Source organism: Eulemur rufifrons, chromosome 1 (assembly GCF_041146395.1).
Source record: "Eulemur rufifrons isolate Redbay chromosome 1, OSU_ERuf_1, whole genome shotgun sequence".
In the NCBI taxonomy this organism is placed as follows: Eukaryota; Metazoa; Chordata; class Mammalia; order Primates; family Lemuridae; genus Eulemur; species Eulemur rufifrons.
In genome coordinates, this window is record NC_090983.1 from 49,974,873 (window position 1) to 49,999,752 (window position 24,880).

At 39.8% G+C, this 24,880-nt stretch overlaps 1 protein-coding gene across 1 annotated transcript in view; it reads left to right on the plus strand.

Moving 5' to 3' along the window:
- The window catches only part of PDE11A (phosphodiesterase 11A), a 335,245-nt gene that overhangs the window by 174,527 nt on the left and 135,838 nt on the right, over nucleotides 1-24,880 (plus strand). The window contains exons 7-9 of the mRNA XM_069470433.1: nucleotides 408-483; nucleotides 2,794-2,861; nucleotides 3,803-3,895. Of these exons, the coding sequence (XP_069326534.1) occupies nucleotides 408-483; nucleotides 2,794-2,861; nucleotides 3,803-3,895 (237 nt within the window). The remainder of the gene's footprint in view (nucleotides 1-407; nucleotides 484-2,793; nucleotides 2,862-3,802; nucleotides 3,896-24,880) is intronic.

Sequence of the window (24,880 nt, forward strand, 5' to 3'; positions counted from 1 at the left end):
TTTAAATACTCAGAACAGAAACAGTTGCCAGAATTCTCATCTGTTGGTGTAATTGTGATCAAGATAGTTTTACATACAGGTCTCTGTGGCTGCAGAGATTAGGGGAGGTAGTGTTGGTTTTGGGATGTTTTGGTTTATTAATATTTGGTTTGCTTTTGATTTCCTTGGGATGTTCATTGTGATATTTTATTAATAAATAAAAGGAGGCAGGTAACTGAGTGTATGCATTTAAAAAATTAGATTACAATATATAACATAACTTTTTGAAAGTTATTTTTGAATATCTGTTATGAAGAATGGCAAGCTGTAAATCAGATGGTCAATGGTCAGCTGTAAAGCATGTAATAGGAAATCAGACATGGGTAGTTAATATTTAATTTTAATTAATTTCTTTCTTGTATCAACAGGTGGACCAGATATCTGGATTTCACATAAGGTCTGTTCTCTGTGTCCCTATTTGGAATAGCAACCACCAAATAATTGGTAAGCCATTACCTAAATAGTTCAAACTTCTTGTATAAAGAAACAGAAATTTGCTTTAAAATACACTCATATCTTCTTTATGTGCTGCTTAGTTTTACATTTAGGACTCATCATACTGTGTCTTATACTCTTGCATAATCTCTTCAGCACAGACTCCTAATGAATCAACATTAATCAGAACTTGCACAAATATTTATTAAGCTCAAGGAACCAATGAACTTTGAAGCTGGAGGGACCTGAGATACTAACCAATAAAACTCTTTTATCTCACCTTGTGGAAATTGTAAGAGAGAGAGAGAGAGAAATGACTCGAGGAAGGTCACAAAGTTAGTTATAGCAGGGTCAAAAAACTCAGACCTCCTAACTCCTAGTAAAAACTTTCCCAGTATGTCTATATGTTTATATCTGTGTTTTTGCACATGACATAAATGCAAAGGAAGAAAGAACGTTCAGTACTAGTGTTCCCTGAAAGAGTCATATATGCAAAGTGGCTCCCAAGTACCAAAGGAGCAGAGAAATCAAAGAATGAGGCAGACAAATGTGGTTTGTTGGTAAAAGGGTATTTTACTAGGGGAACTTATGGATGGAAGCCTGGTCCTGGGTGACCACAAGACAAGTAGATCTCTGCACCACAACCCCCCAGACTAAGGGCTTATATCTTGGGGACAAAGTATATGTGCTTTGGAAGGATTGTGTAGGTGGAATGCCATGGACATCACAGTCTATGATGTATGCAACAACATCAAGGGTTGTTTTAGAGGAAAGGCAAAACTTACAGTGAATAAGTGTTTCCACATAAGGAGTAATACATAAACTAGACATCTTGGAGGCATTCCCAGACTTGAGGTTAGTCAGGAATCTCATGGCAGATTAGCATCTAAAATAGAGTTATTCTTGTCCCCACAATTAGACATATACTGATCCTGTGTCTTTCTCCCTGGACAGTTTTGAAATTGGCCACACTTTGCACAGAATAAAGGAATTGTGGGCATAAGCAGCTTCCAGTTCATTCTATTTCCATTCAAGAAGTGTTAGGAATTTCTACATTCAATGGAAATTGATATAATACAGTTAACCTTCAAAGCCAGTTTAGTTCTGTTGCCTGCTACCAATGGGATAAGTATATTCTAATAAACTTAATTTATGAGTGCTTACTCTTTTCAAAGCTTACTTCCAGAATTATACCAGATGTTTTAGGGAATAACTTTCAAAACACACAAGTCTAACAAGAAAAACTCAATAATCTTGAAAACCCTTAGTTTGTGTTCCCATTTAGTACAAAACAAACAAACAAACAAAAAGAAGCTGTAATTCTAAAGCATGCTTATATTTTTAAAAACACCTAACTTTCCCACCAGGAAGATAAGTCATCATATGCTAGAAGACATTTATTATGAAATTCAAAACTTCTGGCATGTAATAGGAAAACTATAGTCTTAATTTTGAGGTAATAACTGTTGTTTACTGTAAGCATTGAAATGTAGGCTTGTGTGTGAGATTTCCATTTAATATCCACAGATAATATGTGGTGTTTCTTATGGACTTTCTTTTCTTTTTAATTTTAAATGTATTGAAAACTTATTATATGGTATAATTTAACTCTTTGTACTAAGGGCTCAGATTCCAATATCTTAGAATATTCTTTATGTTCAATACTGTACCAATATTTTGTGCAAATTAAACAAACTGATGAAAAAAAATCTTTCAGAATTCAGACTTTGACAACACTCACAGCGTAGTAAATCCTTTGATAAGTAGAATTGCCTTAGAGTTTAATAGGCAATTTTAGGGGAAAGCAGAGAGAGACAACTAGCTGCATTAGTTACCGAATTCATTAGTTTCCTTCTGTCTCTTAGGGGAAAAAAATCACATTTTTATTGTGTTTCAATACTTTTAACTAATGCTTCCATCCTCTAATGCTTCCATCTCTTGTGACTTCTACATTTTAACCATGAACTCTCCTTGACTGGGCTTCTTTCTTGGGTTTGATACTTTCCTGATTGAGTTTTTTGAGGGGAGGGAAAAGGGGCAAAGAGGAAGAGAAAAAACCATTTTCAGGGAATCAGATTGATGCCTGGGAGAACTCCCAACTGTACTGAGACCTAGTTTGAATATCACAGCCTTGAAGATAGACTGCTTCATTGTACACCTCGGATTTGCTCTCACGGAGATATGGGGCACTCGAGAGACCAGAGTTTACACTGAGTGCAATTACTTAAAGAAGGCGTAGAGTCAGCTCTGGTTTACGCTGTAGGACTAACATAATGTCCAGCATTGCAGCTGACCACATACCCCCAACTCTTTCTGCAGGGGTGGCTCAAGTGTTAAATAGACTTGATGGGAAACCTTTTGATGATGCAGATCAACGGCTTTTTGAGGTAAGAAAATAAATTTACAAACCAAGATTTATACGGAGTCACCAATAGTCTCCTGGTTATAGCTTGCTCACATTTGTAAGGATAAATAATTATTAATCAATTATTATTACTATTATACTTAAAGAGTGTGACAAAATTTATCGGAAGATTTAAGGAATATATAAGTCCTTAGATAAGATTTGGTTCTGTTTTTCACTAATCAGATTATTTTATAACCATTGATTATTTTTATCTTAATTTTATTACAGAATCAAATCTCCCTCTCTTCTTTCCAAAGGGTTATTGTCTTATTCTTGTACTGCTCATGTGTATTCAGCGTTATGAGACTCCGGGCCAGCTCTGCCGGGTGTACTATCACGTTTCTCTTGTTTACAAGCTTCCATTCATTCCAGGCGCTCTGGCTGGAGAGGCTAGCCTTGAACTGGCTTCCTCATAGACCGTGCCAGTAGCCAACATGAAAACCAGGATTAGTTCTTAGTAGCCGAGAATACCTCAGGGCTTCTTTATTAATGGTTCTAACTTAACCCTGCTTACCCTTAACATTTACCTATACTTATACTCACTGGGTTTCTTTACCAAAATATTTTATAGCCTAGCTACTGAAAGAAGTTGCTTTTTGTTAAATAGAATGGAGTTACTAAAATCAGTCCACAACCTAAATAAATTAAGAACACATTTAAATAGACTATAAGTATGTTTTTAAACACGTGAAGTAATTTCTCCACGACATTAATAATTTTCTCTCATGTGCAATGTGAGCTATAAAGTTGTTCCATGACAATAGTAATTATGAATTTTAATGTGCCTATTTCCCCGAGGCCCACCTCTGTGTTCAATAAAATTAGATTATTGAGGCCAATCCCTGATGACTGCCTGCTTGCATATTAGATTTTGCCAGTGAGTTGTTGCAATTTTTAATTAACGAGCTTTCCTTTTCCTAGGCTTTTGTCATCTTTTGCGGCCTTGGCATCAACAACACGATTATGTATGATCAGGTGAAGAAGTCCTGGGCCAAGCAGTCTGTGGCTCTGGATGTAAGTACAGCATTCATGTCAGAATTGTGTGCTATAAGCGATAATTTTATGAGGGAAAAATTGCCCTTGTTATCAGGCTTAATTTCTCAATTTTTATTTACCTGTTCATTGGGTCTTAATCATTTTAGTGTCATAGATTCGAATTTGATGAAAGCTAGAAAAACACAATGTTGCATATCATTTCAGGTGTTCACAGATTCCTTGAAGCCCACCCATATATGTTCTATTTTGAGACATAGATTTTAAATATTACATTTATTAAATAGTGATAAACCAAAGATAATTTGTCAGGATTTAAAATGTTCCGTGAACTTAGATTTGAATATGTGTAGATATTCTCTATATTTACAATTTTTCTTATCATGGGAGCAAACTTCACTATAAGGGTATGTGACCCAGATGGGGGAAGCTGGTCCTGTCACCATCTAACTTCATTCCCCCCTGTGCACACACACATCCTACAGAGAACTCTGACCTATTACTACACCACATCTGCTTTTGGACCTGCTAAGCTCTAAAACAACAGTTCTCATCTACACTGAATCTCAGATGCTTGTTTTGACCCAAGCCCTGTTTTTTTTCCAACTTCTGCTCTGTACATAGTACCAAAGATTTTGTTTATATCTATGAAATGCTTATTTAGCAGGGAAGATAAAATGTCAGTGCCAAGATAAAAACATATAGAATAGTATGATATAATACATGTACAATCTTCAAAATATTTTGTGTACAAGCCATATATTGGTAGAAAGAGAAACCCCAGGGGAAATATAAGCAGGTAAGTCAATGGTACCTACAGTAGTCTGATTTGATATTTAAAGACATAAAATTATAGTTATCTATCTATTAATATGTACTTTTTATTTTCTCCTGGCTAGACTGTGAATTGTGGAAGCACAGAGATTTTTATCTTTTTCATAATCTTATTTGCAGTGCCTGGTAGGATGCTTAGCACAGAGTAGGGATTTATTGAGTGGTTTTTAGATGACAAGAAGAAGGGAAAGGAGGAAGAGAAGAAGGGAAAAGAAGAAGGAAAGAAGGAAAGTAAGGGATTTTCTTTGTTCTCCTTCCAAGATAGTTCTGCTTTGTTTATATATAATAACATCTTTACAGTAAGGACTAAAAACAGTGTCTACAGGATGAGTTAATAAATGAGTGAACTATAAACATGCAACCAGCTGATAAGAATCACTAGTAGAGCATTAAGGTCTGTGTGCAGAAATATTTTTATTTACTTATTTATTTCTAAGACTAGTCAAGTACAGTAGTGAGGAGGGAGGAAAGTAGTAGAACAAGGAATTCAATCTGTAACTGACTGTGAACAATCAGGTGAGATAACTCACTACTTTCGGACCAGCCCAGAACTATTTTTAAATCCTGGCAGTGTCACCTACCTCAGTGGTGAGAATGAAATGAGATGATGCATGTGAAGGTTTTAATAAGCAATCGATCAAATTACAGCAGTAATAATAATCACTGTGTTATTTAATATTATTTGTAGTCATATATTTATTATTGAGAAATCACCATGGGTTGGGGAGAAAGAACAAAGGACAGAAATTTGGAAGAGCAAGTGTTGAGTCATGGCCCCTTCACTGTCATCAAATTCTGATCTCCACAGAATTGCCTCACCCATTGTTCTTCACTACCTTCAACTATAAAAAGAAGGACACACCACACACTAGTCCCAGCTAAGCCCTTCTTCATTGTGTCATGGTATAATTAACATACGTAACCCACACACAGAACATCTCACTTATGGCCATATTCTCACTCCTCACCTCCCTTCCAGTGCTTCCTCATCCTGTTGAGAAGGAGCTAGAATAACTGGGTTGAAACATGAAGGGCCCTTTACCCGCAGATGGGAAGATTCAATAAAAGGCACCACTCTCACTGGTATCACTTTCTAACTCCACGTATGCCCCAAGGAGCAACAGTTACCATCACCTAGAAAGTGCCAATGTACTCTGTTATTTCTAGACACAGTGTCCTTAACCATTAATTGCTTATTTGGATTCATAGTGAACACCCACTTGTTTGTGTAACTCAGATTCCTCTGTCCTTAGACACAAAAATTATTACTAACTCTACCAAATTTCCAGGCCAACTCTTAGCCTCGTGACAATCTTATGTTTTCAAGAAATTGATTTACATGTGTTGACTTGTAAGTTCCATGTGCTTCGTTTTTGTGCCATGTCAAATGGCATTCCCAGTAAGAATTCTGGTGTTGCCATCTTGCTTTTGTCCCTCCCACCCTAAGTCAACCCCACTGCACCAGGTACCAACTTCTTGACTCTAATGATCAGGTGGCTTCCACCCCACTCCCTAGCCTAGGAATCCATATACACGAGTATCTGGGAGGATCTCGTATCCTCAGGACTTTGTGAAGATAAAAAATGATTTGTTGAGAGCCACTAAACCCAAACTACGGAATGAGATCTACATATACTTTAGGGGACATTAACTTCTGAATGAGTATATATTTTTAAATTTATGTATTTATAAATATTATATATGAATAAATGTAATATTTTAATAAATATTTCTATTAAAATGTATGTTTATATTTATGTATTTATAATCAGCCTAGTCCCATAAAGGATTTGATCTACTTTATAAGAATATAAATGATCCAGCAAAATTTTTTAAAAAGTAAAATTATAATAACAAAGACAAGAGAGGGAGAAAGCTGGGGGGCAGAACCAGATACGATGCTACCCTTCTATCATCTCTATCCCTCCTTTCCAAGATCCTGGGCTAGCCCTTTCCCCTTTCCCACTGCTGCTAAGGGAAAATTCCCCACTCAAGGCTGGCCAGGTTACTCTTCTTCTTATGTTGTCTCATTTTTGCTTTTTCTCTTCAGTTTTTATCCTACTTGTACTTGTCCCAAGAAGAGCTATGTATAAATGTAGCTCTATCATTCTCATAATCTTATTGCAGTGTCTTTTTTTTTTTTTCAGTTAGCAGCCAGAGTGGAGGGAAATAATCCATCATATAGCCCCAGTGACAATAACCACCTTAGAAGCCTTTCCTTCCCCAGAAAGGGAGCACACATAGTTCATGGCCTAGAGAGCAAATGGGATTCTTGAGAGACAGCACAACACTATTCTCTTCTGTCTTTTAAAAATTCTATCCCCAAGGCACTTTTAATAAAAATACCTCCCTTCTTAGTGCTTCCTCTGAAAGTAAATATTCTCCAGATAAATTCTCTGGGAAGACTAATTCCCACTAATGGGGCTGAGTACAAGCTCTGAAACACTCAGAGCTCACAGAAAGTACAGGTTTTTTTCCAAAAGATACAACTTTATTTTTTCCCCCGAACAGCCACTGATTGCCACATATTTATTTAATACTTGCTACTTTTCCTATTGACTTGAAGTGCCATCTTAAATTATATAAATTCTTATATATATTCAAGTACATGTCTTCACATGTTCTTTTGTTCCGTTGATCTGCCTCTTCCTAAACTAGAAATGCATTGTTTTACGTACATTTTTACTATAGGTCTTGCACAACAATATCCCCTGCACAAGGAGGCTGCTGACTTTCTCTGAGCAAAAGGCAGTGTAGGGAGATTTAAAGTGTTGATTTTAGCATTAGCCTGATCAGTCCAGTTGGCATTAATCCTGGTTCAGTAGCTATTGACCTTGGGCAAGCCACTCAAACTCTCAATCTCAGTTTTTTCAGACATTAAATGGGTATGATAATAAGGGTGTTTTAGCAGTTAAATAAAATAATGCAGGGAAAGTATTTAGACAGAGTGTTTAGTTATAGTTAGTACTTAATAAATGTTAGCTGTTCTTACTAACCAGTGCACTTGCCGTGCCTAATCTTCATTGAGTTCTGCCTGTTAAGGTCGAGATTTGCTGTAAGACTGTGTTGATTGGGGGGAGTGGGGAGTAATACCTTTTTGCCTGTTTTACCAGGAAAATCACTTCCTGCTTGAAGTTTGAGCTGAAAACAGATCCCCTATTTCCTAGTTCTTTCGCACATGCTGTGTTAGTCACACCACTGGGCATCCCTGCCGGACTGAAAGTGCAGCTCCTGCAGGGCTCTCCTGCTTGCTCAACACATGCCTGTGATCTGTAGCCTGTGTTACCATACATGTTTCTACAAAATAGTCCCAGGCCTGGAAATACAAAATTTTCCATGTCAAAAGCAGCTACACAGGTCTTCGAAAGCTCTGTGTCTCCAAGGGCAAAGCTTCCCCCAAAAGACTTGCCATGTTAGAGAGTCCCTTCCCTGCTGCCACATACCAGCAACCGCAGCTCATTATCGCCATAATCCACACGTGGTGAAAATAGAAATACAAGCATACAAAACATTTTCTACTATTCTGGCCTTTAAAAAATGGAGAAACTAATACATTATCTGGATTTTGTTTAACAATTGAATTATCAATTCAATTATTTTGATGACTGCTTTCCGTAACTTCTCATAATTTATTTATACAATTCTATTGTTAAAATCTTGTCCTAAATATATAAAATTAATACTCTAAGGCTCTTGGAGAGCAGAGATGCTCTTAAAGCTGAATAATGGAACAAAGAGTGAAATTTACTATCGTTTTTGATAATTTTAATTTTATGACCCTGATTTCCATTCTGCATGAGCAGCCAGGAGCTTCAGAAGAGCTATGCTATCTGTTCCCGTTTTCTGAGCATAAAGACCCTTAGATAAACAGGAGAAACTTTACCTAAAAGTCAGAACACAGAGAAAACACAATACGAATGTAGATGTAGACTATGACTTCCTCATTTTTCGAACATCAAGAATTATCCTTTGGGGTGTCTTTCATAGTTATTGCAAATGAAGCCTTACCTAATGCTGATGAGAAATTTTCCAGGAAATATAAGCCTGTGTGTTAAGGGACACTTCACACAGCTTTATGATCAGAAGAGGGAAAGGAATGAGGGTCACACAGAGGGTGAGAAAAAGGCATGTGCACTCAGGAGTCAAGCCTCATTTATTCTACCTCCCCAAAGCCTGTCCCATCTATTTCCTCCTTTCCAATGGCCACAGCAACCGGCCTACTTAAAGGGCTTCATTACCTCTGGACTGGGCTACTGCAGTAGCCTTCTGCTTGTTCTTCCTGAAACGTATTTTAGATTGCATCACTCGCCTACTCAAAGACTTTAAATTACTCCCTCATTACCTATCAAAGTACAAGTGTCCTGGCCGCTGGAGCCCCTGGAAATCTCATACCAAACTACTTTCCTACCCCCGGCTTTCATTTCTCTTCTCAGAGTATTCATTCTATGCTACTTACAATCTCAACCACTTCATAGTCTACAAATCAGCCACCTGCTTCTCTGCTATCTGATCTCTACCCTAACATCCCCTCCACTTTGTCATTCTCTGTTCCAATGATGCAATGATCTCCACTCAAAATTGTCCTATCACTCAGAGCCAGATATAAATGTATTCTTCTCTATAAAATTCCTAGTCCTATGGCGATTTTTTCCTCTCTTTGCCTTATATTAGAGTTAATTGTGAGTCTGTATGTTTTCCTCTGCTAGAACATACGTGCCTTGAATTGTGCGATCACATCTTATCCATTTTTTATTCCTTTCAGTTTCATGTATATCTGGTACTCAGTGAAACTATACTGAATTAACGAATACCTGCTGCCACAAATAATCATTTTGGTCTGCCAGGGCAACATTCTGGAAAGGAAAAGCTTGGGCTGTGATGGCAGAGCTGCAGTCACTCTTAGTGGCAGTCTTGGTGGCCACAAACTGGTGTGGCATCACCTCTGTATTCCTTTCTCCCCTTATAAGCCATGGGTACAGAGTTGTTTTCACTTTGGGAGGCAGGTGGGAGTGTAGACCTTTTCCCAGATGCCCTGTCTCTGAGGTGTTTCCTTAGACGAAGATTAAGAAGCCAATCTGACTTCCTGAAGGTAAGGAAGAAGGAGAGACGTGAAAGAGGTGATTCTCCCATCAGGAATCTTCTAATCTCCAAGGAGAGATTTTTCTCTCACTGGGTGATTGAAAGAGCTAGACACAGATTCCTTCTCACCCCTCTTCTTTTAAACCTGCTCTGTTGAATCAATCTTCCCCACTCCTGGTGGAACTCTCTGGTAGGTTCCATGGCTCTTCTGACACACTCAGGTGTTAAATTATCTCTGAGCTTCTCCCCATCCCCTCAATTAGAAGCCTATGGTCAGAAGAGGGTCACGGTGGGATTCTTTGCTCTTCCTCACTTCACCTCCTCCCCAAGACAGGTACAGGGGCAAGAGGGAAGTAGGATGAAAGGGCAAAGTCTTATTTGACAGGTGCTGTCCTAACCCGGGCCTTGTATGTAAAACACCAACTGTTTCTTTTTATCATGAGCTGCTTTCATAAATTCTTCAGAGAACTGTCCAGCTGGGAATCTCCTGGTGGCAATTATCTGCTGTGAGTTTGCCCCTCCTGCCTGACAGCTTACAATCCCCTCTCAGTCCCTAGTGTCCAGTGGCCCAGCCCACCCCTCTCTCTGGTGGGGATCAGCTTACCTCTCCAGGCAGTCCTCTTGGTCAGGGTCCTTTTTTGGTTGTTTTGTTTTGTTTTGTTTTGTTTTAAATTGTGGTATTATAAACACAACATGAAACTTACCATTTTTAAGTGTACAGGTTAGTGCTATTTAGCACATTTGCACTGGTGTGTAACAATCAGCACCGTCCATCTCCAGACCTGTTTCATCTTCCCAAACTGAAACTCAGTACCCATTAAACAACAACTCCCCATTCCTCCCTCCCCCCAGCCTGCAGCAACCACCATTCTACTTTGTGTCTATGAATTTGACTACTTAGACATCTCATATAGGTGGAATCATGCAGTATTTGTCATTTTGTGACTGGCTTATTTCCTTTAGTAAAATTCTTCGAGATTCATTAATGTAACATGTGTAAGAATTTCCTTCATTTTTCAGGCTGAATAATATCCCATTTTAAGTATATACCACACTTTGTTTATCCATCCACTGATACTTGGGTTGCTTCCATGCTCAGAGTGCTTTCAAGCCTGGTTATTTTTCATGGGTCTGTTTGGCCCATGGGAAAACTCATGTCTTCACCCATTAGATTTTACAAATGCAGACCCTCCTCAGTGTAGCTGTCTCCTCTTTCTGCCCACTAATCTTTAGAATTTGGGGACATGAATCAGTCACTAGTCTCTGCTCCCACACCACATTCTGAGGAAATACATATTAGGTTCTCCAAGTGGTTCTGTGGAAGGAAGCTTCAAGAAACCCTAAGAAATGCTCTATATAGGGCTCTTTTATGAACTGTTACCCTTCTCTTACACAATGCAGAGATGGGCAATGAGCACCTCAGCTTGGAGGAGGCAGAACTAGTTTGGCGCATCTTCTTTCCAAGTCCTGCATGGATGACTTAGCATCTCCCTTTAGAATGTACTATCTGTGGTTCTCTGTTATAAATTCAGAAAAAGTTCCACTGAATCATCCTGTTATCTACCAAAATGAGTTTTTCAGACCAAGTTACTGTCAGACAATGATCCAATGATTGTCCAAATGACAAATGTCTGCCCTTGGAAGACCCCAAATGCAACACACCACCAGATATGGAATTGTTCCCATTCCTAAGTTCTTCTTTACTGAAAACATTTTAGATTAGATAAACACTTCTTTCCCCATTGTCTACAAATTAGAGCTTTCAAGATTCTGTTTGACAGCTCACTACCATTTAAAAACTTGGCTAGTTTTCCTCCTTTTGGCAGTGGCTCTGCTGATAGTAGGCTCATCCCTCCACCCTGTAAGCAACTGGTCTCAGGTATGGAAGCAGTTGCTGCTCTTTCTTCATCCATAAAGGGCTTCTCCTGACTGGAATTTAGGCAGGAGACTAAATTTGTCCACCACTCACTCTTTGACAGATTTAAAAACAAGTATGATTTTTACTTTATCTCTTTTTTCTTGTTATGAAGGCAGTGATCTTTTGAGATCTTCTTTACCTATTTGTAGGTGGAAACCTCCGGCCAATTCTTTTTAATGATATGATCATTAGTAGATTTTTTTATTTACACAGTGCTTTTTCAAGAAGTATTACTTAAGTTTTTCAGTATTAATATGCCTGTATTTATAACATTCATTTAGACATAATCTTTTTGTTTTGGTAATATAATTTTACATGTCAAAGACCCCAATACTTATCTAGCTTAGAAAACAATTTTTCTTTTTCTTTTCTTTTTTTTTTTAGACAGTCTTTCTCTGTTGCCTAGGCTAGAGTTCAGTGGCATCATCATAGCTCACTGCAACCTCCAACTCCTGGGCTCAGGGATCCTCCTGCCTCAGCCTCCTGAGTATCTGGGACTACAGGCACACACCACTGCACCCAGCTAATTTTTTCTATTAATATTTTTAGTAGAGATGGGGTCTCACTCTTGCTTAGGCTAGTCTCGAACTCCTGAGCTCAAGCGATCCTCCCGCCTTGGCCTCCCAGAGTGCTAGGATTACAGGCATGAACCACTCTGCCTGGCCATATTTTTTCATAGGAAATATATCTTGATATAGTATCACCCTGGAAAGTTCCCTCAGGTTCCTTCTCAAGGACACCCACTACCACCTCCAGAGATAACCATAGTTCTGATTTTTTCCACCATAGATTAGTTTTACCTGTTCTGGAATTTCATATAAATTAAATTATATAGTATATACTCTTTTGTGTAAGGCTTCTTTCAGCCACCATAATACATTTGAAGTTCATCTATGCTGGGTATATAAGTTAGTTCCTTTTAGTTGCTGAGTAGGATTCCATTGTGTGATGATCCCACAGTTCATTTATCCATTCTCCTGTTGTTCAATATTTTGGCTGTTTCCAGTTTGCAGCTATGCAAATAAAGCTGCCATGAACTTTTTTGTATAAGTAGTTTTGGGAACATATAATGTTATTTCTCTTGGGCTAAAACCTAGTATTGCTTGCTCAAAAAGTCAGTGTATATTAGTTTTATAAGAATTCTCAGATGTAAATTTTCCAGAGTGGTTGCACCATTGTATAATCCTAACAAGTAACTATGAAAGTTTTAGTTGCTCCACAGTCTTAACCATATTTGATGCCATTATTGTTTGTAATTTTAGTCATTCTGGAAACTGTAGTGATATTTTATTGTGGTTTTAATTTTCATTTCCCTGATGACTAAAAATGTTGCACTGTTTCCCTTGTGCTTATTTACCATTCAGATATCTTCTTTTGTGATCTGTCCAAATTTTTTACCCACTTTTAATTAGGTTGCTTGTCTTTCTATTGTTGAGTAGTAGGAGTTCTTCATATATCCTGGATACCAGTCCTTGGTCAGATACATGTATTTTCTGTTTTCACCCAATCTGCAGCTTGTTTAATTCATTTTCTTAATGATGTCTTTTGATGAGTAGATGTTTTTAGTTTTGATGAAGTCTGATTTATCAGTTTTTTTCATTTGAAAGTTATTGCTTTTAGTGATCTAAGAAACCTTTACCTACCCACAAATCAAGAATATATTCCATGATTTCCTCTAAAAGCTTTATGATTTTAGCTTTTACGTGTAGCTTTATGATTCATCTCAATAGCCACCAAGGTTCATTTTTTATCTGTATCATTTATTGAAAAGTTCTTTCTCCATCATATCCCTTTGGTACCTTTGTTAAAGAACAAATGACCATATAAGTGTCAGCCCATTTCTGGTCTCTCTGTTCTTTTCCATTGATTTGTTGATTCTGAGCTCTTGCATTCAAAGAAAAAATATCTTTATTAACGCCAATGTGTGTTTAAATTCTGCTATTATAATTTGGAGTCTCTTGAAATTCTTCCACATGTTAACCCATCTCCATTGTTGTCTCTGTACATTCACTGAACAAATATTTATTGAGCTCCTGCTTTTTGGTAGGTGCTGTTCTAGGTGCTGAGGATTCAGCAGTGAAGAAACACATAGTATTCATATTCTAGTGAACCTTATGGTCTAGTAGGAAAAGACAGGTGGTAGATAAGTAAACAAATAATTTAGCAAGATAAATTTATAATAATGTGTCATAAATAAAATGAGGCAGGATGTTTTAATAAGGAGTAAGTAAAAATAGGGGGTTACTGTGGAGAGGCTGCCCTGAGAAAGTGGCAGTTGAGCTTTGTTAGCTCGTTCTTCTTTTTGTTTGTTTTATAAATTTCCTCCAAACCTGTTTTGCCTGTGTGGCTTTCTGCTCGAGTTTCCATGTGCTCTTTCTTCCTGTATCTTATGAAGACACTAAGCATAAGATTTCTGAAAGATAATGGCCCCTGCATGAAATAATCATCAGATGTACATTCTGTCTGGGCTTTCAGGATGCTTTTCCCTCTGCCTTGGGCTGCAATGTTCACTAACCGGCAAGGCTTTGTGATTGTCCTTGAGCTCTCTCATGATTCACTTACGTCCCATTGAATCCCCTTGATATACAAAATGGGGCAAACTGATGTATTTAGTTTCTAGGCTGAGTCTCCGTGCCCAGCAGGTAAGCACGGCCCTCGTGTGGTTCTGCTGGGCTGAAATGGTACATCTGCCCCCAATCGGGTCTCAGTGGATTCTGGATCCCTTAGGTATAGGGATGTGTCTATGTGTCCAGTTCACCATTGTGTCCCCAGTGCCAGCACAGCACACAGTACACATGTAGGAAATATTTGTTGAATGAATCAAGTATAATAAAGTACAAGTAAAAATCACAATTAAAGTACAACAAGAATCTTTGTCCTCAGCATACATTGCTACTAGGGTTTGTATGAAGTACATTGAAGTGATTAAAAATGCAGGTTTTAAAACTAGACTATTAGGATTTTAATTCTAGCTCTGCTGCTTTCTAGCCATGCGTCTCTGAGCAGGTCACTTAACTTCTCTGTGCTTCATTGTTGTCACCTGCCAAGCTTGTGTAATTGTTATGAGGATGAAATAAAATAATGCTAGTAAAATCTTTAGCACTGTGCTCATAAAAATGTCAGTAACAGTACTTACTTATAACATCCCTCATACTCCCACCATCATACACTGCTTTATTTGCAGTGACTTTCTCCCCTAGAATGAAAGCTAATACTTCAAAAACAGCTGCCATTCAGTAGAAGGTGAACTGATTACTTTTCTGGTTGGTACAGATCCTGGGTCTCTGAGTGAGCGCTCAGGCAGCAGAGAGAGGAGCAGTGCCCTCCGGGACTGCTCTGGGAACGCCTTCCTGTCTTCGTTCAGGCCAGTGGGGCTGCTTTATTTCAGGGGGTGAAGCATGGGTGAGCCGCAAGTTACTTTCCTCAGTACAGCTGTATCTGCCTTAGAATTGGTGAAAATTCTTCTCAGATTCTAGTAGTGGGTTATCAGTTTTAGTGATGGTTTCTGGGTTTTCATTTAGGTATTTTGTGGAAAGTAGGAGAACCTACGTATGCGATCAGCCAGATATCATTTTTTTTAAAATAAGCTTTATATTTTAGAACAGTTTAGATTTACAGAAAAATTGGGAAGCTGGTACAGAAAGTTCCCATATACCCCACACTCAGTTTCCTCTATTATTAATGTTAATATGATACATTTATTACAATGGATAAACCAATATTGCTAAATTATGATTAGCTAAAGTTCATTCTTTATTCATATATCCTTAGTCCTTACCTAATATCTCTTTCTTGTTCCCATCTGGGATTCCCTATTACATTTGCTCATAATGTCTCCTTAGGCTTCTCTTGGCTGTGATGGTTTTTCATACTTTCCTTTTTCGATGACCTAGACAGTTTTGAGCCATACTGGTCAAGTATTTTGTAGAGGCATACTGGTCAGGTATTTGTCCCTCTATTGAGATTTGTTCAATGTTTTTCTCATGATTAACCCAAGATTGTGGGTTGTGGGGAGGAAGACCACAGGTGTAAAGTGCCGTATCAAGGGTACATACTATCAACATGACTTATCACTGTTGACGTTAACCTTGATAATCCAACTGAGGTAGTGTTGGCCAGGTTTCCCCACTGTATAGTTGCTGTTTTTCCCCTTTCTACACCGTACTCTTTGGAAGGAAGTCTGTGCACAGGCTACATCTAATGAGTGGGGAGTTATCTCCATCTTCTTGAGGGGCAGGTATCTACATAAATTATTTAGAATTCTTCTATTTGGGATATTTGTCTCTTCTATCCATTTATTTATTTATTTCTCTGTCTCTCTCTCTCCCCTCTTTCTAGTAGAGGACAGAGACAAGTGAAAGTGTGATTACCGTACAGTGTGATGAGTTCCAGAAAAGAGGTAGATACAATGCTAGGGAAATACGGAGGAAGGACATCTTATTCAAAGTGCAGACATGACTGCTTTGTGGAGAAGGCACCTTCTAAGCGAGGGGTAGCAGTAAGCTGTACAATTTTAAAAGACAACTAGCAGGAATGCTCCAGGCAGAAGGAAAGTCGTGGGCGGAAGTAGGAGGTACTGAGGCAGCATGCTGTTCAGGTCCAGCCAGGGCAAAGGCACGAGAGGGAGGAAGCAGGATGCGAGGCTGGAGAGGCAGCAGGGGCCAGATCACAAAGGATGATCTGAACTTGATTCTAAAAGTGGTGGAGAATCACTGAAGGGTTTTCAGCCGGACAGGAGCATGTTTAGTTTGACATTTTAGAGAGATCATTCTGGCAACTATGAAGAAAAATTTAATAATCATAATTTTTTAAATCTCATAATCATACTTTGGTTTTCTTTTTAACAAAAAGTTGACCATGTTTTTATTTCCTTTGCTATTAAATGATTTTTGGTGGTTTTTCAAAATCAAATCCACTCTCAAATGATCTGTACCACTGCCATGGTCTAAGGAATATGCTTCAGGATCTTGGTCAAGAGTTCTCTAACACAACAGGATGTTTCTAATAATTTAACACAGTCCCCATGGTAATCTTAATAACTTATTTGGATGCCGTTGTTCTGGTTTATTTGTTTAAAAACTTTCATTCATTAGTTTATGTTCTTTCTTCTGTTTTTGTTGTACTATTTTTGGTGCTTTTTTAAATGCTGCATTTATTAATGCTTATCATGCATCAGACACTGTATTATGCACTTTACATTTATATTTCATTGACCCTTTGCCAAAACAGCATGGAGTAGACAACATCATTCCCATTTGACAAATGAGCAAACTGAGGCTCAGGAAGGTTTAGAAATTTGCTGAGAGGGCTCTTGCGGCTTGCATTGCACAGCTAGCAGCAGAGCTGGGGTTCATGCTCAGATCTGTCTGTTCAAAAGGGCCGTGTTGTGCAAATTGTGCTGCGAGGGGTCTTTTGGGGAATGTCCTATCAATTGCAGGACCACATTTGCCACTGGAGTCCTTGGCTGCCGTGACAGAAGTGGGAAAAGAGCCAAGGTAAAGGGCCTGTTTTCCACGCCAGGGAGTGTGGTTTATCAGACTGTGATGACAGTAATTAGGGTCAAATAATGAAGACAAGCCCATTGATCTAAAAGCCCAAGCTGAATAAAACACCCTGGGAAATGTATTGTCCACTACCTTCTTTTTGATTTCACCAAAAATGACTAACTTACGAAACTGTTCCTTTTAACCCTAATGCTTTTGGTTTTTCAGTGTCAATTCTAGGAGTAATAGCCAGGGTCTATGTTCAGCTCCAGCAGATCACTCCTTAATTCAGAGCTGTCTGGGTCAAATGCTGAGTCTGTCAGTTGACTCGGGTCAATTACTCCACAGTGTGAGAAATAGAACAGCTTTCTGTAGTGGAATAGGCGTGCCTTAGCCTGCTGGCTTCTCTTGTGAAACATTGGCGGGTAGAAGCCAGGTTTACAGCTGGCCAAGTGAGAAACTGGCATTCACTTTAGGTGCCATGCTCAGTGTGTTGGTAGTGCTTTCCCACAGGCGCAGTGTGGGATGCTGCTTTCAAAAGGCAGTGAATCACACCCAGATCCCACCAGACAGAACCAAGCCTACACCATTTAGAAGAGATTGGAGTTACTGCTCCCTTCCCCCCACCCGCACTCCACACTGTGCCACGTTTGTACATGTGTGAGCCCTGTAGCCTGTTCCAAACTCCCTCCACAGTCCCACACAGAGGTGCCTTCAGAGGAGGCCAACTCTGGGGATGAGGCCCAGGCAGGCCCTGGCAGGCCCTGGCAATGGGCTACGGGCATTTGGGCATCTAAGAGAATTTGGGCTACCTGGGATTTAGTCTGCATGATCCCAGGTACCTGGAACACAATCTAGGTGACTTGTTCCCAGGGATCCATAGACTTTTCTCCCCAGGGGTTGTACCATAGCCAGAGGGAGCCAGTGTAGAGCCCTTCAGAGCTTGGGACCCAGGCCAGGGTCTTGGGAGGCAGAGCTGTCACCTGCCAGTCATCTGGGAGTCACAAAGACCTTGACCAAGCCCCTACTCTCAGTATCTCCATCCCAGCACCTGCCTTCAGTAGGGTCTTAAAAGTCACAGTTGGGTCTTTCCAAATGGAATTAGTGTAGCTAAAATTTTAAAGCAATGAAAAACATGTATGTATGAATATATATGGGGGTTAATTAAATAATTAATAGTAAGCTTTAAATTATCCACAATTCCCAGGGGCCACCTGTGGGGTTTTTGTTTCCCATGGCCCTCACTACCTGCATGAAAGTCTTTGGGGATGCAGAGTCCTCATCAAACCAGGTTTAGCAGGGTGGGACCCACATGTCTTCATTCACACTGTGGATTAAACATCTTGAAGTTATCTTCAATCCCCTGCCCAGTGGGAAGAGGAGAAACCTGGCTTTAGACACCCAGGAGACATCTCAAAAGGCCCTTGACTAGAACCTGGAGAGGAAGGAGTGTGTATGTCCTCCCTTGAGCCCCCAGATATGAAGGTCATATACACTAATAAACTCCAGGACAGCAAAGCCCAAGTGAGTGAGTAATTATCACTTTCTAACCAAAACACTTGCTTCTTGGAAAGGGCACAAACAGCCAGCACATCGGCTCAAGTGTTGGGCCCAGAGCAGAGACTAGAGAAACACTTACCTGTCTTGGCCCATTTCCTGTCATTGAATGCCACCAGGTGATAAGCGTAAATAAGTTTTCAAACCATCTATATTGTGCATCTATTTCCAAAAGTATGTCCCACCAGGAAACACTCCTCCCATTGCCCAGAAACCCCAGATATGGCCCCATCAGACCCATCTCTGAAACTCTCATTCAGCTCCCTCCAAGTGATTAAATTCATCCTAGGGAATGAAATAAAAATAAAGGTGAAGATGAAACTGCCCTTTACAAATCCACAAAGGAGTGCAAGGCGAGAATTGGGGTAAGGGCCTAAAACTCTGCGAAGGCACAGGCCTAGCTAAAAATAATGATAATAATCAGCCACTGTCCCCTGTTAGCTTCTCTATAATTGCTACTCTGGAGTCACATAGCTGGAGGTCATAAAGATTCTTAATTTTCTCCATAGATAACATCACCTTTTAGAAACCAAAAGGTAGTTTCTGAGAGATCTTGCGGGTCCCTCGTTCCAGTGGACTGGCTGACCCAGCCAGACCCGTGGCCCCACACCAAGGAACTGACCCAGCTGGAATTGTGACCCCAGCCCAGGAACTGACTCAACACAAGAAAATGGTTTCTACACCCCTATAATTTTGCCCTTAACCTAACCAATTAGCAAACCCAATTGCTTAATCCTTTGCCCGCCAAACTATCTTAAAAAACCCATCTCCCAAATTCTCAGGGAGGTGGATTTGAGAAATGCCTCCCATTATCCCGCTTAGTGCTCTATGGAATTAAACCCTTTCTCTACTGCAACCCTGACTGCCTCAGCGTATTGGCTCTTCTCTGTGCAGCGGGCAATGCAACCTGGTTGGGCAGCAACAAAAATGCCATTTTAAAAATCAGACATCAACTAACCAACAGCAGACATATTTCTGTGGGGGGGGGGGGATCCTCCCTGGATTGCTGAGGAATGAGACTAGCCAAAGGAAAAGATCTGTCTCATGTGGGTCTGTGTGGTTAGCAGCAGCCTCTGAGCTTGGCAGAGATGAGGGAGAAGCTGCTTCCAGCTCTTTGAAAAGGGGGAAAATGGCTCCTTAATTTAGCAAATGCACTGGGCTCAATTGGATGGGCCTGCCTCTGGGAAATTTTTCTCATCCCCAGCAAGTGCCTATACTTACTTACTTTAACCAAAAGCCAAATCGTGTTGGCTTCCCAAACGTCTGTAATCCAATCCCTGGCCCCTCTCTGACCTCCTGTTAATTTTCCTCATTCTCACTCTGTTCCATTGGCCTCTTTGCTTTTCCTTGAACAAGCTAGGCACATCCTTGTCACAGGGCCTCTGCACTTGCCCCCTGCACCCTCTCCCCGACCCCCATGTGGCAGGCTCCCTCAGAACTTCAGGTCTTTATTCACACTGTTGAGTACCAGCTTCCCAGACAGTCCTCTGTACATGAGCAATGACCTTCCCTCACACCCCAGTCTCCTTTCACTGCCTCATTTGTCTCCACGGCACTCAGCGTCATTTGACACACTGTCTTTTACTTACTTAGCTTTTCTGTCTCTCTAGATTGTAAGCTCCACGTTGAAAGGGATTTTTATCTCTTTTGTTCACTGGTACATTCCTAGCTCCTAGGATATTCCAAAACATAGTTGATAATATTTGTGGACTGAGAAATCTTTAAAGGTGTGTGTTTCCCAACACTGGTGCCCAACCCTGCCTCAGATTCAGATAATGAAACCACCATCTCCAGCTTCAGTCCTGCCAAGCCTCGAACCGGAAGGTTGTCAAGCCCCTCCCCTTCCTTCTGGTTACTAGATTCTGGAACAAGTCTGCCCACCTGTTCCCTGAGCCATCACAGTGTGGGTAACAGGGTGCCAGGTACTCACACAAGCAGAGGAAGCAGCCTCCCTCGTGTCTGGGTCCAGTTTGCTTGTATATGGGCCTCACATGCCCTTTGCTCCCCCTTTTATCTGGACCTCTGGTGTGTGGCTCCCGCCATGCCCAGGAGGGACCCAGGGCTGAACACTTCTGCGGCTCTGGTCCTTTTCTCCCTGAGTGGGACTCTTTCTTTCCAGATCTTGTACATTGTCCCACAGATCAGGATCTCCCCTTCCACCATCCCAGTCAAACCATCATTATCTCTTCCACATCTCGCCCACCTCCAATCCACCCTCCACACAACAAGAGTCATGTTCCACATGCAATGGGGATCCGTTTATGTAAGTTCAAGAATAGGCAGCACTGCACACTAGACCAAAGGAATCAATGCCACAAAAGTCAGAGTGGTGGTCACCTCTTGGGGGGGGTATATAATTGAGAAGGGACACAGAGGGGACTCCCAAGGTCACAGTGATTGGAAAACTAACCAGATGATTTCAGCCTCTTGCCTAAAACCCTTCAGTGGTTTCCCATGGGCTCTAATAAAGTCCTTTATCAGCCTGCAAGGCCTTGATGCCCTGGCCTCTGCCCAGCTCTCCTGCCTCATGTCTGGTGTCCCCTTCTCACTCTCATGCCTGTACACCACTTCAAGGCGACACTCCTTCCACCCGTTGCTCTTCCTCTAGCCTTTGGCCTGGCTGGTTCCTTTCATTTTCTGGGTCTTGGCTTAAATACCAACTCCTCAGAGAGTCTGTCCCTAACCAACTTTCCTGCCACCTCCCCACATTCCTCCCACACCCTCTTGTCATCTCTTTCAGCATTTTGCTACTCGACTTTGTGGAAGGTATTTCAATGTGTATGTTTGCTTGTTTAGAGTCTGCACAGTACTTGGTACAAATTAAGTTCTCGATACATATGTCTTGATTCAATGAGTGATTCCTTCATCAGTACACTGCACCCCAAACTGCACTGATGCTATTCCCTGACTTTCTCAAAGCTAATCTGATCTCCATGGCCACCCACCTTAGCCCACAAAGATGGGAAATTGCCCTTTTTAGTCTTACTTTCATCCATGGTGACTAGTCACCCCTGGCATAAGTCAGTTTGACCGTGGCCCAAACTAGGCCTGGTCTCTCCTTACTCCTTTCACTCCACAAGGAGCTCCCAGGAAAGCCATGCTGCTTCAAACATAAAGTGCTCCATGGTGTTTCTGCATCGCCAATGCAAGTAAGCCATGTCTCTCTCTCTCTCTCAAATTGTAATAGTAGCCCTATTGATTATACAAAAACCATGGGGGAAGAAATATAGAAAATAAGTACATATAAATATTTAATAATGTGCTACTCAGAAGTATGCTCTTAAATGAAATCAAAGTACTAATAGTTTCAGATATGTAAATTATAGATTTAAAAAACCATTGGCACATATTATAGTTGTTTTCTAAATAGCAATAACCAATCCAAGTTGCTCAATTAGTCCAAAAGAATGTTATGTTCTCCTCTGTTCTTACTAACAAACCACAAAAGCAAGTAAGCAAGGAGTTCATTAGAAAAGCATTTGTGAAACATTAATACATTTAATAACCTACATGATTAAGAAAAACAGCCTCACTTTAAAACAGAATGAGGGCAGTAATGCAATCATGGGAATGGAACACTTATTTTGAAACAGTTATAAATTATAGTCCAATATGCGTATGTATAGAGTCATATTGAATCACACTAAGAATTAATCATAAAAGCCTTTTAAATTTGTGTTAATGGCTGAGGTCCTTTATAAGAGACAACTAAAAACTTAGAAAAATCAGAAGAATCATTACCATATGCAACTTTTTTCAAAAAAGTAGGCTATTTCTTTCACTTTAAGGATATTGAAGTGATTGAAGTTAATAACTAAGCATTTCCTGAAAGTTATATAGCAGAAATAAGGAGATTATTATCCTTTACTTATGATAATTTTCTTCTATAGATATCGAAATGTACTTATTCACAGCAATAATATTTAATGATTATATACTATATATGTTAAATGTAAGCAATATTTAATAAGTGTATGCTATAACCTCACTTATTTGAAGATGCTATCTACCAAGCACAACTATTTGAAACGCAGAAGAGAATCAGGAAGTGAGCAAAAGTGGAATAAACCACAAAATTCATATACTGGAGTTCATACATTGGACTCATTCACTCTGATTTGATGCACAATTCTAACACAACCTGCTACTTGATTGCCCAACCCATTGTGATACCCCTTAGTGCCCACCACCAACTATTTCTGGCTCTCTCCCTTCTGGGCCTGTGGTAGTATTGAACTCCCTCTCTTCCTTGATATCAGAGCTCTGTACCTTGCTCTGGCTGGTGAAATGTAATTGAAAAATGCAGATATTCCTCACCTTTTACTGATGAGGAAACTGAGATGTAGGGCCAGTGAAGCCAGAATTGTGAGCTCAGCAGTCTGACGCCAGAGCCTCTATGCTCAAAAGGTCAAGCCATACTGCCTCCCGATGTTGGCATACGAAGCAGTGACAGATTAAGAAAACAAAATTTTACTAAATGAAAAGAAATGGCCGGTCTTAAGAATTGCTGTAGATAATCCATAAAGCAATTCATCCACGTGAACAAAATCAAGTACTACTACTGACCACTGTAGAGAAGGAGACAAGATAGCAGGTCATACAAGTATACAAGCCAATGGCAATTCAGATGAATTCTCATCTCTGTGCTCAAAAATATGTAGTAGAGTTGAGTTACATGATCACATGATTTTAAACAGGATCTTAATCAGATTATTTTCATAAGTCAAAGGGCTCTAAACCAATATTCACTGAAACTAATTTCACAGCATTTTTACATCTCCATTTTTAACATAATTAAGAAATGAAAAGAAATCCAGTTATGAAAAGCATAATTAGTAAAATAAAGCTAAGAAACATTTCCAACCCTTTTAAATGAAGCTATTCAAATCATACTGGGATTTGGGAGAAGACACAGATTTTGTCTTTTTCTCATTTTCTCATTCCAATATCCACCTAGTAACCTCCTATATGGAACTCTAAGCCAGAAATTGTTGACCCAGAATCCATGGACAACTTCTGAAGGAAGGGATGTTACCTGTTCTCTACATCAGAGGATGTGGAAAACCATTCTGTATGAGAGATGGAGAGAATTTTATTTTACATTTGAAATGTAGAGAGATGGGAGAAGAAAACACTAAAAGAAGGTAGCATTACAAAGAAGCCAGAAAAATGGAGAGAAGCTAAGACTATACGAGGTTAATGCTCAGTGAAATGCCCCATTGGTAGAAGCGTCAAAAGGAGTTTTGTTTTTTTTTTTCTTTTTTTTGAGACAAAGTCTCACTCTGTTGCCCAGACTAGAGTGCCGTGGTGTCAAGCTCACAGCAACCTCAAACTCCTGGGCTTAAGCAGTCCTTCTGCCTCAGCCTCCCAAGTAGCTAGGACTATCGGCATGTGCCACCATGCCCGGCTAATTTTTTCTATGTATATTTTTAGCTGTCCACCAAGTCTACTCTTGGTGAAGACACTGTGGACATTGTTTAAATGACAACAAAGGATATAGAATAGTACATCAACTTAGTTGATAAAGCAGCGGCAGGATTTGAAAGGATCAACTCCAAGTTTGAGAGAAGTTCTACTGTGGATAAGATGCTATCAAACACCATTGCAGGCTACAGAGAAATCTTTTGTGAAATGAAGACTCAAGTCAGTCAATGGGGAATACTTCATGTTGTCTTATTTTATGAAATTGCCACAGCCATGCCAACCTTCAGCAACCACCACCCTGATCAGTCAGCAGCCATCAACATCAAGGCAAGACCCTTCCCCAGCAAAAAGATTTCAACTTGCTGAAGGCTCAAATGAGAGTTAGCATTTTTTTAGCAATAAATTATTTTTAAATTAAGGTATGTACTTTTATTTAGATACAATGCTATTGCACACCTGATAGACACAGTATAGTGTAAACATAATTTTTATGTGCACTGGGAAACCAAATAAAATTGTGTGACTTGCTTTATTTCCATATTCACCTTATGGAGCTGGTGTGGAACTCAACCCACAATAGCTCTGAGGTATGCCTGTATTAATATTACCCCAGGTTCAGCAGGTAGCTTTTATTTCACTTTAAATTCAAAAAGTTTGAGTCTTCTCAGATTTTTTAAAAATACTTTTAAGAGGCCGGGCACGGTGGCTCAC